An 18,265-nucleotide genomic window follows, 5' to 3' on the forward strand; every position below is an offset into this window, starting at 1 on the left:
ACGTCATATGACGCCCTAAGGTATTGAAGTGGTTAAATACCAGAATTTGGCGTCATTCCACGAGTGTGTGCAATTTAGGTATCTAGGTAACGTGACATGTTAGGTATCTATTTACTCGGCCTAACATTATCTTTCATATTATGCAAAAAAATTATGCTAATTTTAGCGTTTGGTTTTTTTTAATGCATGAAGCTGTTATTTCGTTTTTTGTTTTTTTTAAAACACGTTTGAAAAATTGCTGTGCAAATACCGTGCAAGATAAAAAGTTGCAAAGACTGCCATTTTATTCCCTAGGGCAGTGATGGCAAACCTTGGCAGCCCTTTGGAACTACATTTCCCATGATGCACTGGCACTCCGCATACATGCTGGTAGGTTAATTGGCTTCTGTCCAAAATTGGCGCTAGTATATGAATGGGGACCTTGGATTGTGGGCTCCTTGTGGGTAGGGACCGATGTGAGTGTGCGATGTACATGTGATGTGGGATAGGGACAATTGTAGACACGCACCCACACTTACTCAGGTTGAACTGGATGGACTGGTGTCTTTATTCAACTTTACTAACTATGTAACTATATGTTACTATGTAACTAGTGGAGCATCATGGGAAATGTAGTTCCAAAACTTCTAGGGTGCCAAAGTTCCCATCACTGCCCTAGGGTCTCTGCTAAAAAACAAAACAAAAAAAAAAACCTATATTATGTTTGGGGGGTTCTGAGTAATTTTCTAGGAAAAAAATGATAATTTTTACATGTAGGAGAGAAGTATCAGAATTGGCCTGGTAAGCAAGCGGTTAAAGTTTTTCTTTTATTCTATTTGTTTTAAACAAAATTGCATTTGAAAGACCGCTGTGAAAATACTGTGCGACATAAAATATTGCGACCGCCATTTTATTCCCCAGGGTGTCTGCTAAAAGAAATATTTAGTGTTTGGGGGGTTCTAAGTAATTTTCTAGCAAAATAAAAAAGATCCAGAAAAGATTTCTGCTATTTGAATGAGTTCTCCATTTTCCCGAGTCATTGTATGAGCAGCAGCTCCAGGTAGATGATTACACAGAGAATGGACCTCTCCATTCTGCACAGTCCTGGTCACATGACACACTGTGGTCACGTGACACGGCCGCACTCCCTCTTGCTACATGGTCCAGCTCTGGTACTAACCCCGCCCCCCACCCCACAGTCAGCAGAGTCAGTCAGTGTCGCAGCATGGCGCGTGCAGCCGGGAATAAAGACCGTCCGTACCAACTCGTTATATTCGGGGCCTCGGGTTTCACCGGACAGTTCGTGGTGGAGGAGGTGTCCCGGGTGGCGGATGGAGGAGATTTCAGGGGACAGGCGCTGCGCTGGGCTGTGGCCGGAAGGAGCAGAGAGAAGTTGGAGGAGGTGCTGGACTGGGCTGCGGACAGACTGGGTGAGAGAGACCCCTGAGGGGACCGCTGGGGATTGTACTATGCGGGAGGGGGCGCTATAGAGCAATATAGGAATAAAAGAAGCTATGTGGTTAGTACTTCTTGCTTTACAGCACTGGGGTCCTCTGATTAATCCCAGCCAGGAACAGATCTGCATGGAGTATGCATGTTCTCCCTGTGTGGGGTACCTTCAGAAACTCTGGTTAACCACTTTTTTACTTTATTCAAGAATTGCGCAGTCCTGCGATATTGTACCCAAATAAAATTTGATGCCCTGGTTTTTTTTTTCCTCCCCCACAAATAGAGCTTTCTTTTGGTATTTGATCACCTCTGTGGGTTTCCCCTTACAATGATCGTGCAAAAAATATGCACTGTCACTATATTAATGACGCTAGCTGGGAAGGGGTTACACATTAGGGGCAATTAAAGGGTAACTCCACTTTCATGGGGGAGAAAAAAAATAGTGTATACAATTGTGATACAAGTCATATTGTAAGTGAATGTTATTAAAAAATACCTTTTCAGTCAGCAGCCAATGTAATTTTCTATAAATGCAAAGCAATATGGCTACCTGGAGTTCTGTACAGAGTGTGTACTGACCACTCCCCAGAAACATCATTTCCTGCTTGTGTGATTGGCTCACCAATTTCCCCAGAAGTCTGCACAAAGATACAGGTCAGATTGCAGGCATCCCCTGCAACAAAAATGTCATTTTTGGTGAGGTATTTCCAATAGGAACACGTCTAAAGGGATGCAGACCCAGCAGCTTTCCTCATTAGTGCTCTGCAGGTGCCACAGCTGAATGATAATTATGAAACCACTCCCATTAGACCCACTTGGGACAGACAGATTACTTCAGAATAACAAAAGGTAGCAATCTGCAACAAAGGTTGTTATAATCCTTGCAATGTACAGAAATCGCCCAGAGAAGACGTGTGTGTGTGTGTGTGTGTGTGTGTGTGTGTGTTTTAAATAATAATAAAAAAAAAAAAAATATATATATATATATATATATAATCTATCTATCCACTTCAATACAGGGCACTTAAACACCTTCCTACCCAGACCAATTTTGAGCTTTCAGCGCTGTCGCACTTTGAATGACAATTGCGCGGTCATGCTACACTGTACCCAAATGAAATTTTTATCATTTTTTTCCCACAAATAGAGCTTTCTTTTGGTGGTATTTGATCACCTCTACGATTTTTATTTTTTGCGCTACAAATAAAAAAAATACCGAAAATTTTGAAAAAAAATTTTTTTTTGTTTGTTTCAAAACTTTGTAAATAAGTACGTTTTCTCCTTCACTGATGGGCACCAATGTGGCACCAATGAAGTGGCACTGATGAGGTGGCATTGATGGACACTGATATGTGGCACTGATGGGCGACACGGATGGACACTGATAGGTGGCACAAATTGGCACTGATAGCTGGCACGGATTGGCATGGATGGGCGGCACAGATGGGCATGGATAGGTGGCACAGATGGGCACGGGTGGGCACTCATAGGCGGCACAGGTGTGCACTCATAGGCGGCATTGGTGTTATACTATAGTAATGGATGCCAATCAGTGCCAAACAATAATGCATGCCAATCAGTGATGCCCATTATGGGCACTGATTGGCATCCATTGTGCTGACTGGCATCCCTGGTGGTCTAGGGAGGATTACCTTTTCCCTGGTGGTCCGGTGGCGTCCCTGGTGGTCCAGTGTGGGCATCCTCGGGGGGGCTGTGCTGATAATCGATCAGCACAGACCCCCCCTGTCAGAGGAGCAGCCGATCGGCTCTCCTCTACTCGCGTCTGACAGACGCGAGTGAGGAAAAGCCGATCACCGGCTCTTCCCATTTACACTGTGATCAGCCGTGGTTGGACACGGCTGATCACGTGGTAAAGAGTCTCCGTCGGAGACTCTTTACTGAGATCGTAGTTGCCGGGTGTCAGACTGACACCCCGCAACAACGATCGCCGGGGGCACGCAGCGGCTCATAATCCTGATCACGTCATATGACGTCCGGTCAGGATTATGAAACCACTTTGCAGCCGTCAATTGCCTATAGGGTGGGTGGCAAGTGGAGATATATATATATATATATATATATATATATATATATATATATATATATATATATATATATATATATATATATATATATATATATATATATATATATATATATATATATATATATATATATATATATATATATATATATATATATATATATATACATACATACATTTCTCCAGTCATCTTCCAGGACGGCACACCTGAGAGATGACTGGTCCACCTGACAGGAAACACAATCAACAACGAGTTTAAAAGTCCCCACCCCTCCCTCAGACCCTCAGTTCTTGATTGTGTTTCCCACAGGATGACAGCGAAACCAAGTTTCTTTCTAAAAGGTTTTTTCCTTGGGGTCTGGGACCCCGTGTTTTTTTCTCGTGAGGTTCTTTTTTTTTAGGGACTTGAACAGACAGGGTCTGTGGTGCTCCCTTGTATACCCCCAGGAGAAATCTTGGGGGGGTATTCCTCACTCAAGGTCTCCTTAGGGAGCCTTGTATGAGCCTCGTGGGACAGGGGAGTTGTCCCAGTAGGCTATTCCCCTGTTGTATTGGCCTACCTGCACATTCGTTGGTGGAGTGGTGAGGTGATGCCTTTCCTTATGCGGACGCGGATGGCGTGCGTTCCAACGCCACAGCGCATGTCCGGAAGTCCAAGGGCGTCACTTCCGGGTATCGAGTTCCGGTAGTTGAGATGGCTGGACGCACCGGCGTGCGTTCCAGCCTCAGTGCGCAGGACCGGAAGAGGCCGTGCGTCATTTCCGGGCGACGGACCTCCTTAAAGATGGCGCCGATCGGCGCGTTTTTTCAAACAGAACGGGTGTGCTGTAATACACCCAGTCTCCTCGTCCTGCAAGACGCTTTCCTGAACACTTGGAAAAGACAACAAGGGGATGCTCGAGACCTGATCCAGCGATCCTGCAGGGCAGCAAATCGCTATGGAAGAAGAAGGTCAGTCTGAGCAGACAATCGTTGAGGTCGCCACTGGGGGTGAGTGATCCAACTTTATTTAGGGGCAGGGTTCTCGGGGTAGAGCTCCTGTGCCCCTTTTAGGACTTGTGTAGCTAAATTGTCTATTTTTTGACTATTCCCAGGGACCGAAAGCTCTGCCCAGGGGTCAGCTGCTAGGTCTAAGGGGAAGGTTACTTCAAAGTCCAGGCGTTGTGGTTACTGTAACGCTAAGTTAGCACAAGACCACTCCAAACCTTTCTGCGATCGATGTATCATCAAGCTCGCAGGCAGGGAGACCGCTCAGGTCGTAAAGGAATGTAGGGCCTTACAAGCAGAAATGTTGGCTACCCTTCAAACCTTTTCAGTCCACCCTTGTGAAGGGTTTGCAGGAAGTACCGTCAGAGAGAGAGACTCCTCAGTTACAGGAAAACCTTTCCACATCTTATGCGGAAAGTTCCCAGGGCCAAGTCTCCCTATTATCTGAGGTGGAGGAAGGCCAAGTACCAGATTGTAGTTCTGGAGAGGAAGATTCAGACCAAGATAGCCAGGGGGAGGCTAAGCTTGGGGGATTTTTGTTCCCGAGTGAGGACATGGAGGGTTTATTAAAAGCCATTTACGCCTCAGAAGATATTCAGGTTCCCTCTGCTCAAGTCTCAGCTCAAGATAGAGTATATAGAGGTTTAGGAAGGTTACAGACCAAGACCTTTCCCATCCACCAGTCTCTGAAGGAGATAATCCTTAGAGAATGGAAGGAACCTGAACGCAAGCTTCTCAAACTGAAAGCTTGGAAAAGGAGGTGTCCCTTTAAAGATGAGGAGGAGGAAAAGTTTTTTAAAGCTCCTCGCCTGGATGCAGCCTTAGCGCAAGTATCTAAGAGGTCCGATTTGTCCTTTGAAGATTCCGGAAATATCCAGGATCAGATGGATAGAAAGTCGGAAACTTTACTCAAAAGAGCCTGGGAGGCGAATGCGGCAGCAAAGGCGCCTGCCCTAGCTTCCGCCTGTGTAGCCAGAAATGCTGACACCTGGCTGGGCAAATTAATGGATCATGTTTCCCGCAGTAGGGAGGCTAAAGAGATTGTAGACTCGCTGGAAGTAATCAGTCGAGCAGTAGCATATGTGGCAGATGCAGCTGTAGAAACTGTTAGGACCACAGCTAAAGCAGCAGCACTTTTGAACTCTTCCAGGAGAGCTCTATGGGTCAAGACCTGGGATGGGGATTTTACTTCCAAGTCTCGCCTATGCGGCATCCCCTTTGAGGGTTCCTTGCTGTTTGGTTCAGGCCTAGATCAGGTTTTGTCCCGATCTACGGAGAAGGGCAAGAAATTTCCTGTAAGGCCCAAGAAAGAAAGGGGTAAGAAATTTTTTCGAGGCCCCTATTCAAAGACCCATCATAAGGGGAAAACTGAACCAAGGAGGAAATGGAACTTGGGGAAAGGAAAAGAAAAAAGTGCAATCCTTTTCTCCAGCCCCGGAGCCTCTCAGAAAGAAGGTAAATGACGCCACCGTAAAGGTAGGCGCAAGACTCAGCGAATTCCTTCCACAGTGGGAAAGGATTACGCAGAGCCCATACATTCTAAACCTTTTAGAAGTGGGGTACAGACTGGAATTTCAGACCCATCCCCCACAGGAATTTCTGGTTACTTTTCCTCCCAGGGACCCAACCAAGGCAGAAGGGTTACTGAAAAATCTAAAGGAGCTAGCAGAGCAAAGGGTTATTACTCCAGTACCAACCAATCAGCTTACCCAGGGTTTTTACTCACACGTATTTGTGGTTCCAAAACCCTCAGGAAAATTTCGGTTGATAATAAATTTGAGAAGACTCAACCGTTACCTGCTTCACAAGAAGTTCAGGATGGAGAGTATTTACTCAGTAAGAAAGCATCTGCAGAGAGGAGTCTTTATGGTCACCCTGGACCTAAAAGACGCTTATCTACACGTACCCATTGCTCCCGAACACCAGAAGTACCTACGCTTCGCAGTTTGCATACAGCAGAGGATACAACACTGGCAGTTCAGGGCTCTTCCCTTTGGGCTGGCAGCAAGTCCAAGGATATTCACAAAGGTGTTAGCCGAAGTAGTGGCATACCTACACCTGCAGGGGATAGGGTTAATACCCTACCTGGACGACTTGCTGATCTACAGTGTGGATCAGAGGCAAGCAGTAATAGACAGAGACATCGTGTTGGAAACTCTGGAGACCTTGGGCTGGATGGTCAGTCAGGAGAAGTCCTCACTGACTCCATCTCAGTCCAAGCTATACCTAGGCTACCTGTTAGACTCGCAGGCACAGAAGGTATTCTTACCAACAGAAAAGGTAACGAAGGTCCAGAATGCGGTTGTCACCCTTCTCGAAAGAGGAGAAGCCTCTCTGAGATATATAATGAGATTGCTGGGCCTCATGACGGCCTGCATTCCGGCAGTAACCTGGGCACAACTCCATTCTCGGGAGCTTCAGTCTTTTCTACTTGCCTCATGGGGAGGAAAAAGAGAAACATTAGAGAACAGAGTACCCATCACAGAGGAGGTATCTCGTTCTCTGCGGTGGTGGCTCGACCCACAGAATTTGTTGAATGGTCGCCCCTGGTCTCAGGTAAACCCTTTGGTCCTAACCACGGACGCCAGCGCCTGGGGTTGGGGGGCTCATCTGGGAGACCGATATACCCAGGGGTCCTGGAACCACAGCCAAGCCAGGGAGTCTTCCAATTTCAGGGAGCTTCTGGCAGTAGGCAAAGCCCTAGACTATTTCCGAGAGGAACTGCAGGACAGGGAGGTTCAGGTCCTCTCGGACAACCTGGTCACGGTGGCATACCTAAACCACCAAGGAGGGACAAGGTCGGACAAACTAAGACGGTTAGCGCAACAGATCCTTGTGAAGGCAGAAAAGAGGGTCCTTTCACTGTCAGCGATTCATATAAAGGGCTCACTCAATCTGCAAGCAGATTTTCTAAGCAGACAGCCCATCCTTCAAGGGGAATGGGGATTGAGCAAAGAAATCTTCTTCCTGGTGTGCAAACATTTTGGCAAGCCAGAAATAGATTTGTTCGCTTCCCGGGAGAATGCGAAGGTTCTCAGGTTTTTCTCCCTTTACAAGGATCAAGAAGCAGAAGGGATAGACGCTCTTGTACAAGTGTGGGATTTCAGACTGGCTTATGCCTTTCCCCCATTGGTGCTCCTTCCCAGAGTCCTACAAAAATTAACCTACTCAAGGTCAGTCCTGATACTGATAGCACCCTGGTGGCCCAAGAGAGTTTGGTTTCCCACCATTCAGAGTCTCGCGATAGCTCCCCCGCTGCGTCTGCCGGTGCAACGAGACCTACTCAGTCAGGGTCCAGTCTTTCACCCTGACCCGGGTCGTCTCTCTCTGACAGCATGGCTATTGAAAGGGAAATACTCCGAGACAGGGGCTGTTCGGAAAAAGTGATAGATACTCTTCTCCTCAGTAGGAAAGGCGTCACCAGAAAGATTTATGCAAAGGTCTGGAAAGTCTTCTCCCACTGGCTACAGTCTAAGGAGGGGGCTCTCCAGATGATACCCACCATCCTAGACTTTCTTCAGGAGGGGGTGGACCAGGGTTTGGCAGTTAGCACCCTAAAGGTCCAGGTGGCAGCCCTGTCCGTGTTTTTTGATAGGAAGCTAGGACAGGAGCCGCTAATAAAAAGATTTTTGTCGGCCAGGGAAAGGGTAGTTCCAGTCAGGTCGGTCAGTTGCCCTCCATGGGATCTGTCCCTGGTATTAGATGCCCTAACAAGGGGGCCTTTTGAGCCGGTGGCTCAAATTTCGGTTAAGCTTTTATCATTTAAGTTGGCCTTCCTCCTGGCTATCACTACGGCCAGGAGGGTGAGTGATATACAGGCTCTGTCGATTAAAGAGCCGTTTTTGCGCATCCTAGAGGATAGGGTAATCCTCACTCAGGATCCTCTTTATTTGCCAAAGGTAGCTTCATTATTTCACAGAACACAGGAGATTATTCTCCCGTCCTTTTGCCAGAATCCTAAGAATAAGGAAGAGGAAAGATTTCATTTCTTAGATGTCAGGCGTTGTCTCCTAGTCTATTTAGAAAGGGTGAAGGACTTTAGGAGATCCAGTCATTTATTGGTCACTTTTTCAGGGAAGAAAAAGGGTCTTCAAGCATCTAAGTCTACGATAGCTAGATGGGTTAGACAGACCATATCCATCGCTTATAGACAGGCAGGTAAACCAGTACCAACCCGCCTTAAGGCGCATTCAGCTAGATCCCTAGCGACCTCCTGGGCAGAGAGGGCAGGCGCCTCAATTGACCAGATCTGCAAGGCAGCAACATGGACGAGCCATAGAACATTTCTGAGGCACTACAGAGTGGAGCTGTTGTCCCCTCAGGATTTGGCATTTGGCAGGAAGGTCCTACAAGCGGTTGTCCCGCCCTAAAGGTAGGCCTGAACTTCTTGCTTATCCTCTCAGGTGTGCCGTCCTGGAAGATGACTGGAGAAAATGACCAGTTACACTTACCGGTAACGTCTTTTCTAGGAAATCTTCCAGGACGGCAGGCCTACTTCCTACCCTTGTTTTATTGGTGATATATTAATTCTTCACAGAATGTTCCCTCTGACACTGGTGTGGGATTTTCTTTACCATAACTGAGGGTCTGAGGGAGGGGTGGGGACTTTTAAACTCGTTGTTGATTGTGTTTCCTGTCAGGTGGACCAGTCATCTCTCAGGTGTGCCGTCCTGGAAGATTTCCTAGAAAAGACGTTACCGGTAAGTGTAACTGGTCATTTTTTCACTCACCAAAAGTGGAGTTACGCTTTAAAAGTAATACATAGGTTGTGCTTACTAATGGTGTGGGAAGTGCTTTGACTACGGGAAGGCAAAGATCCATGTTCCTGCTTTGCAGAAATACAGGATGAAAGCCTTCCCCGCTGACATGACAATCTGCTTTGTTTACATAGGCAGACTGCCGTTCTGCTTGTGTCCCGAAAGGAGGTCAGTGGGTCTGGGCGGGCATAGTCTGCCGGACCCACTGATTGGCTCTCACTGTGTCCAATCACAGCTGGAGCTGTGCGCCCCAGACTCAGAAGTGTTAAGTCACATCCTAAGTACGTGATCTGGCACAGAGCGGCCTCCCTGCTGCAATAAATGTACATGGGGCAGTCCTTAAGTGGTTAATTGACATTAGATTTTAAGCTCCTTGCGGGGGGCAGCTGATGTGCAGTGCTCTGTACATACCAGTCATAATAATATGACATGGTATGGCTGGTTGGTGGTAGGTTGTTGCCATCCATTCCATCATTCTGCTGGAAATTATTATTATTATTTTTTTTTGTGCGTTTTCAGTTTTGTAGAAACACACTACAGTCCATTTAACATGGTTTCCTAATATAGGACACGTTCACATCGGTGCATTTTATAGAGAGGGCCAGGGACTTGTTTTTGGCTCCATAGACATCAACGGATAAAGAACGTGAATTGAAAGATTGCAAAATGCTCCTGGAATATGCAAACTTCACTCTGAAAGGTGGAGATCTACCCGGGCATCATGAAAGGGATCAAAGATCATCGGGTTGCTGCGCCCTTTACAAAAATAAAATAAACTAACAAGCCCCTAATAAAAAGTAAAGATAACTTTTAAAGATAACACCAAACATAAACTCAGCCTACCTTTTTAAAATGTATCATACGTGAGAATCCCGGCATTCCCTTTCATTCACAATTTCTTTTCATGCTTTGGGAGTGATCGGTCTCCTCCGTATGCAAGGGGTGGGGCTGTATCTGCAGCCTAGGATCCGTTGAGCGTGCGCCGGTGTGCTTTGCAGCTGTGGGAGAAACACAGGGTTGGCAACAAGGGGATCTGTTCGTGATCTACCTATCGCCTGCCTGTGGTTAAAAGGTAGATTGTGATCAACAGGTTGCCGACCGCAGCCCTGGACATCGCTTGGTGCCTACTGTGGGTCATTCATTGCATGCTGTTCACAGCCCCTTCCCCTTCCATTTACAGCTTGTGTATATCCAAAGTGTTTCTTTTAGAGTAGAGGAGGATTAGATCCTATGTCAGGTTGGTATTGGTGTCTGCGTCCTCACCAGTTGGCGTCATCGTCTCTTTATTTCATCTGGTAAGTGTTGAGCTATCCAGTCTGAGCTGCCTGTTCCAGTGACCAGTCGTAGGGCTGTACACTGCACAGGTCAGTGTAGTCCTGCGATGAGTATGGCCGGGTGTTTTAGGTCAGATAGTGGCAATTACCTGTGATTGGGGACAGATGTGTGCCCCAGGATACAAGTGCATCCAGGAGTGATTAGGGACGCACATATACCAGTTTTGCAAGACCAAGTACGAGTACTACTACTTTTTCTACTGTACTTGCTGATACCAACTTCTGATGCATATTTTCAGTGTCATGTGACAGTAGCTTTTGGTTTTGTGTTTTGTTTTTTAGGACTCTTTAACACCATACATATAGGAAAACCACGCAGGTTTAACTTCTTGAGATCCGCGCTATAGCCGAATGATGGCTACAGCGCGGACCTGCTTTGCCGGGACGACGTCTATTGACGTCATCCCGTGCACGAGCGGCCTGCGCGCCCTGTGATCAGCGAGTCTGAGACTCGCCTGATCACAGATCGGAGCAAGGGGTCGATCCCGACCCCTTACCACGTGATCAGCTGTCAGCCAATGACAGCTGATCATGTGATCACAACAGAGCCGGTAATCTGCTATTTTTCCTCCTCACGCTGACAGCGTGAGGAGAAAGAAAAAGCCGATCACCGCGGTGAGCTGGGGACAGCTCATCAGTGCCCACCTGCCCCCTGCCAGTGCCACCTATCAGTGCCCACAATCTGCCTTGCACACACAGTGCTGCACCTCAGTGCCACATATCTGTGCCCATCAGTGACGCCCAGCAGTGCCACCTATCAGTCCCATCTATCAGTGGTACCCATCCGTGCCGCCTTATCTGTGCCCATAAGTGCCGCCTTATCTGTGCCCATCAGTACTGCCTTATCTGTGCCTATTGGTGCCGCCTTAACTGTGCCTATTAGTGCCCACCAGCGCCGCCTATCAGTGCCCACCAGCGCCGCCTCATCAGCGCATTTCAATGAAGGAGAAAAATTACCTGTTTGAAAAATTTTATAACAAACTATTAAACATGATTTTTTATTTTTATTTTGCATCTTTTTTGTTTGTTTAGCAAAAAATAAAACTCCCAGCTGTAATTAAATACCACCAAAAGAAAGCTCTATTTGTGGGAAAAAAATGATAAAAATTTAATTTGGGTATTGTATGGCCGCGCAATTGTCATTCAAAGTGCATCAGCGCTGAAAGCTGAAAATTGGTCTGGGCAGGAGGGGGGTTTAAGTGCCCAGTAAGCAAGTGGTTAATATGCGTTTCAATTTGTTTTTACAGCCTGTTCACAACATACGTGCGGGCCAGCCACAGTGTGATTTGAATAAGAGTCCTGTGCAACTTCAATCCAGTTCAAACACAATATTCTCCACACACACATTCAAGATAATCGGCTATTCAGTGGTGCTGGGTGCTGTAATGACCATAGGCTGGAAACCGTGGACTTTTAAAGTGAAGAAATGTCATCAGCACACCAAGGATTTCTCAAAGGGTCAAAAGCTTTATTCCGTGATCACATGGTAAATATATGCAAAGTTTCAGAGCCACACGGGGCCCCTTCGTCAGGCAAGCATTGCTGTATATTTACCATGTGACCACGGAATAAAGCTTTGGACCTTTTTCAAAGAATCCTTGGGTTTGCTTATGAAATTTCTTCACTTCAATCCGGTTCAGGTTTGATTTCTAATCTCATACACTGCAATTCACAATTGAATTGCCTGGACCGCTGAATGGAATCCCAGCGGCTAGGTACAAACTGACCTGCACATATGTGAACCGAGTCTGAAGGAATCGTCTTTAGTAGGGATGCACCGAATGGGTTTTTTGGTGCCGAAACCGATACCGAAAATGAAAAATACACTAGGCCGAAAACCGATACCGAAACAGCACCGATACCGAAAATGACTGTTTTTAAAAAATATTTTTATACAGGAGGTGGCCAAAGACTGGGGACATGGTACAGGAGGAGGTCAGAGACTGGGGACATGGTACAGGAGGTGGTCAGAGACTGGGGACATGGTACAGGAGGTGGTCAGAGACTGGGGACATGGTACAGGAGGTGGTCAGAGACTGGGGACATGGTACAGGAGGTGGTCAGAGACTGGGGACATGGTACAGGAGGTGGTCAGAGACTGGGGACATGGTACAGGAGGTGGTCAGAGACTGGGGACATGGTACAGGAGGTGGTCAGAGACTGGCGACATGGTACAGGAGGCGGTCAGAGACTGGCGACATGGTACAGGAGGCGGTCAGAGACTGGCGACATGGTACAGGAGGCGGTCAGAGACTGGCGACATGGTACAGGAGGCGGTCAGAGACTGGCGACATGGTACAGGAGGCGGTCAGAGACTGGCGACATGGTACAGGAGGCGGTCAGAGACTGGCGACATGGTACAGGAGGCATGCCCCATTGCAGCCAGCGTGCCCCCCATTTTGCAGCCAGCGTGCCCCCCATTTTGCAGCCAGCGTGCCCCCCATTTTGCAGCCAGCGTGCCCCCCATTTTGCAGCCAGCGCAGGGAGGAGAGCCGCCTCCGCCACCTGTTTGATCACAGCGCCGGGAACATCACAGCTTTCATTTCAATAGCTGTGTGTTCCCGGCCGCGCGCCGTCACACGCAGCCCCTCCCCTTGTCCGGGCACTTTGATAGACAGATCATCCATCCAATCCTGTGGATGATCTGTCTCTCTAAGTGCCCGGACAAGGGGGAGGGGCTGCGTGTGACGGCGCGCGGCCGGGAACACACAGCTATTGAAATGAAAGCTGTGATGTCCCCGGCGCTGTGATCAAATAGGTGGCGGAGGCGGCTCTCCTGCGCTATACAACCCCCATGATGGGCGTCACCAGGGGCGGCGGTGGAGCCCCGCCCCCATCCAGGCCACGCCCCATTTTCGGGTTACATTATCGGCCGTTTTTCTCTTTCGGCAAATTGCCGAAAAGGGCATTTTCGGCCGATATGTTTCGGCGGCTGAAATTTTGGTGCATCACTAGTCTTTAGTATTGGATCATTTGCACGAGTGCAAGTGCTTAGTATCCTTATGGGTACAACGCTAGTGGTGATCATATGTCCCTAACCACAGGTAATCGCTCCATGTCTGACATGGACAATGTCAGACTGTCATTGATTTGTACAGACTTCCTGTTCGCAGCTGATCCGAAGCACTTGGTCGTATTCACAGCAGAAATATGCTGATCTGCATAGTGAATAGCCATGTAGATGAGGCCTAACAGGACACAGACTGGAATAAATAAACTGGGGTTTTAATACTTCCTAAACGTGGGTCTCTTTCACATGAGGCCGACTCTGCCAGCTCAGCGGGGAATCTGTCTGCTTATCCCTGCTGAGCAAGCGGGTGGCTGGTCCATGTCTGCTCCGCTTATGAAGAGCAGACACAGCCTCTTCTCCTCTATGAGTGGTCTGATGTAAGCGGACCACCTGTCGCTTTACGCCCGACTGCCCCCCGATCCGTCAGACGGAAGGAGAACGGAGCTCCATTTGTCTGTTTTTAGCAGATTGAATGTAAGCGGGTGTAAACAGAATGCTGCATAAAGGAGAATGGAGGGTCCAATCGGGTCTGCCCTGATCAGAAGGCTAGTCTGAAAGGGGCCCAGGAAGAATACTGTTGTCTGAGTACACAATGAATGGCTGACATGTTTGGCACTACCCCAGTTGTCCCTAAATTTAAAGGCATAACACTGTCTCTGGAAATGGTCTTGTCTTTCACACAAGAACAGGGTGTACTGTAATTCTAACCTGTAACTACAAGTAAAAGCTAACTTATCTCTGAATAGCTGTACCAAATTGACAACGCCTAGTTTCTGCTGTGCTAGCTTTTTTTTATTATCTAAATTCTGTTTATAGGACAGTGGAATTAATGAGGTGATCATATGATTATGATCTGACAGGTACTTGTAGAATGCAGCTCCCTGTAGACTTTAGGTAGTCACATGCACAGATGGGGGGATTTTGCATCAAGCATTGTTTTCCTAAGAAAGATTGTACAAACAGAAGGCATTTTGTGGAGCAGTTTTAACACGTCTTAACACTCACCAAGCGCTTTTAAAACTGTCCATAGGGCATTTGGGGAGCATTTTTAATTCCTCATTAACGCTTGTAAAACAGTCTAATGAATATACTAAAGCTCATTAAAGCGAGTCTAATGACCCATACTAAAGCTATAGGAGCATTTCTGAAGCGTTAAAAAATGTAGTGTGAACAAGCCCTAAAACATTGTTGCTCTTGTCACTTTACTAAGGCCCCTTTCACACGGGGCGGATCAGTAATAATCCGCCTCGTGACGATCCGCTCACTCAGCGGGGATCACTCCGTTGTCCCCGCTGAGCCGGCGGCGGACAGGGCGATCTCCGCACACTGTGCAGGGACCGCCCTGTCAGCTCTCCGCTCTCCTCCTATGGGGATCTGATGAGCACGGACCGTCTGTCCGTGTTCATCCGATCCGCTCTGCAGACGGATAGAAAAATAGGATTTTCCTCCGTCTGCAGAATCGGACCATAGCGGAGGCGGACAATAACGGGTGTCTGCGGATGTTCATCCGCAGACACCCGCTATCCCATAGGGATGCATGTATGTCCGTATTTCACCTGGAAACGGATGGATGAAATACGGACATACTGTCCGCATGTGTGAAAGGGGCCTAATGCCCCGTACACACGATACGAAAATCGTACGGAAAATACCGCTTTCGATGCGATCGTACGATAATCGGATCGTTAGTACAGAGCTTTCGAGAGCCGATTCGAACAGTACATCCGATATTATTCTATCGGACGTGCACGGAAATTTTTTTCGTACGATGCTAGATCGTACGATTTTCGTGTAATCAGTACAGCTATCGTTCGAAAATGCAATACAAATGCATTACAACACATGACATCACGTACAAATTTTTTTTATGTCGTGCGGGACTTTTCGTGACTTTAGTAAACTCATCAGATTCGATCTGAGATTAGCATGCAATAAAAAACGGACGTTCATTCGTCCGATAATCTCATCGTGTGTATGGGGCATAAAGCTGAAGAGTGCAAAATCAGGCTCACTTCTGCATCAGCTTCTAACCTCAGCTTGTTCAATTAGGCTTCGTCAATAAAACCTGGAAGCTGATTGGTTTCTGTACAGAAGTGAGTCTGATTTTGCATTCTGCAGCTTTAGGAGATAAGCCCCTCTTTGTCCAAAAATGAGGAGGGCTTCAAAACACCCTCACCTTTTTGTAGTAAGAAACAATCCTGGCAAATAAAAGGGAAATGGCTTAGAATTGGTACCAGTCTCTGCTATTACATTTTTTTTCTTCTTTTTTTTTTTTCTTTTTTAGCCAAGCCGCAACTGAAGTCCATTGACATTATAATCTGCGATGTTAATGACGCCCCCTCCCTCGCTGAAATGTGTAAGAAGGCCTCTGTTGTTCTGGACTGTGTGGGGCCTGTAAGTAATACATCAATGGTTGCTCATTGTTTATGTCTGTATTATGCAAAGTCTTGGTTGGCACAGTACTTAAACCTGAAAAGTTGCTTACTTTAGTTTGAAGTCAGAATTACATTTTGTATGAGACTAGATAAATAAAAATACTGTTTACTCTGCTGCTACACCCAGATATAAATTGAAAAATTGGGCTGCAAACCAATCCTTCAAGTGTCAAGGCTTTTTTGCCTGATGTAACTGACTTGTCATACTTGGTTTCTTTGTTTTTCCTTTTTGCATGGGTTTTAGAATGTATAAGAGCAGTATGTAGTGCAGCCTTTTATAAAGCATTTGTGAGCTTTGGCCTGCTTCTATATGCAGCTCCCTTAAATACATGTCTTAGCCCAACTTCAATCCGGGAATGTGTGCAAGAGCTGAGGCACTCTCAGTCCTCCTTGGATCAGATGCACTGATGTCAATCGGAGCCACTGACAAGGGAGTAGTGGGCAGGGCCAAGCCCCATACTGCGTGACTTATGAACTTGGAAAAGAGCATCCATTAGTGCCCCCATAGCAAGCAGCTTACTATGGGGGCACTTGAGGAGCTCTGGTGGGGGACCTCAGAAGAGGGGCGCGCACAGAGCAGGCAAGCATAACATGTTTGTTATTTTAATGGGGGAAAAAAAGCTTTACGATTACTTTTTTTTTTTTTTTTAAGTGGTAGCAAAGTCTATGTAATGAAGAGAAAAAATGGGTCCCCTGGCAGGTTTAAGTCATAAACTAGTATGCACTGCATAATGGTAAATTATGAGAGACTTGCCTTCAAACTGAGCCCTCCATTGTTTTACTGACACGGCTCTCCCTGGTCCCCAGTGGCTTCCATCTTCATCTTCCTAACTGGTTTTGTATCCACAACCACTTGATTGGCCATGCCAAGGTGACGTCATGCCTGCGCATGCATACGGGAGTCTCATCGCTGCGGGACAGAGCAGACTGTAAATGTAGTCTGAGCTTCATATGTGCGGCTCAGATCACATTAACTGTTGACAGGCAGGAGGACATTTGACAAGAGACCTGTATGGTCTCTTCTGTCATAAAAACCCTGCCTGTGAGCCGAGATTTTCACTTTACTACCACTTTAAAGAGGAAGTAAACCCTGGTAGGTTTTACTTCCTCTTTATTTCCCTGAAAAGGATAATGGACTAGTATGCATCACATACTAGACCATTATGTAGCACTTTACAGCATACGAAGCCCACAATATCCCTGCTGGTGGCCGCGTCCATCTTCAGTCCTCTTCCTTCCGGGGCCGTGGACTCCGGCTCTGACTGGCCAGAGTCATGTGACATCACTTCCACGCAGGAGCCGATGGTCACGGCACGGGCCCTTTAGAAAAGGCACAACTGTGCCCTTTCCTTAGCACGCATGCGCCGATGACGTCTGCACAAGTGTATATGGTAAATATCTCCTAAACTGTGCAGGTTTAGGAAATATTTCCAGTACCTACAGGTAAGCCTCATAGGCTTTATCTGTAGTTGAAAGTGGTGTGTATGAAGGTTTGCCAGGAACAGTCTGATTCTTTAGGGCAGTCAGCAGCACATGCATCTGATAAATAAAAGAACTTTGCCCGCAAAGTAACAGATGACCTATAGACTGCTAATCGGTGACAATTACCAAATGCATGCTAGAAGTCACAGTAAGTCACTTTATCTGAGATCATTTGGCCCCTCTGCAATGTGTCAAAGGGCACACTGTCTTTCACATTGTTACTTTGCCCAGCTAAAAAATGTGAGGGACATATGTTTTGTATTTTTCACTATTATTGCTTGGCTAGACACATTAAAATTGAGTTCTTAAACTCCGTGTGTCCTTTTTGAAGGGAAAGAATATACTTTTACTTATTTTACAGCTTCTACATTTACTAGCAGTGTAATATACAGTTCTTTAGATACCAGCTAAAAGGTCCAGTCAGGGATGTGTTAGACGCGCATTCTATCTTTTACAATATAACTAAAGTCACTTTTTTTTTATTTAATTTTTTATTTTTTTAACTTTTGAATAGACTAGGGCAGGGATATGCAATTAGCGGACCTCTAGCCGTTGCAGAACTACAAGTCCCATGAGGCACAGCAAGACTCTGATAGCCACAAGCATGACACCCAGAGGCAGAGGCATGATGGGTAGTTTTACAGCAGCTGGAGGACCACTAATTGCATATCCCTTGACTAGGGGTTGATCAAAGTCCTTGTTAGGTGTCCTCAGTGGAAGTGTGTGTGGTGTTTTTTATTTTTTTTATTTTTTTCCTTCTGGTAACATCCTAAGGACCCATTCACACC

At 46.7% G+C, this 18,265-nt stretch overlaps 1 protein-coding gene across 1 annotated transcript in view; it reads left to right on the forward strand.

Annotated features, from left to right (window-relative positions):
• The first annotated feature begins 1,149 nt into the window (after positions 1-1,149).
• SCCPDH (saccharopine dehydrogenase (putative)) overlaps positions 1,150-18,265 on the forward strand; it is a 63,122-nt gene continuing 46,006 nt past the window's right edge. Inside the window, exons 1-2 of the mRNA XM_077486143.1 lie at positions 1,150-1,409; positions 15,845-15,954. Of these exons, the coding sequence (XP_077342269.1) occupies positions 1,205-1,409; positions 15,845-15,954 (315 nt within the window). The 5' untranslated portion in view covers positions 1,150-1,204. The remainder of the gene's footprint in view (positions 1,410-15,844; positions 15,955-18,265) is intronic.

Source organism: Lithobates pipiens, unplaced genomic scaffold (assembly GCF_037356315.1).
Source record: "Lithobates pipiens isolate NorthernLeopardFrog02 unplaced genomic scaffold, aLitPip1_a1.2 Scaffold_18, whole genome shotgun sequence".
Lineage (NCBI taxonomy): Eukaryota > Metazoa > Chordata > Amphibia > Anura > Ranidae > Lithobates > Lithobates pipiens.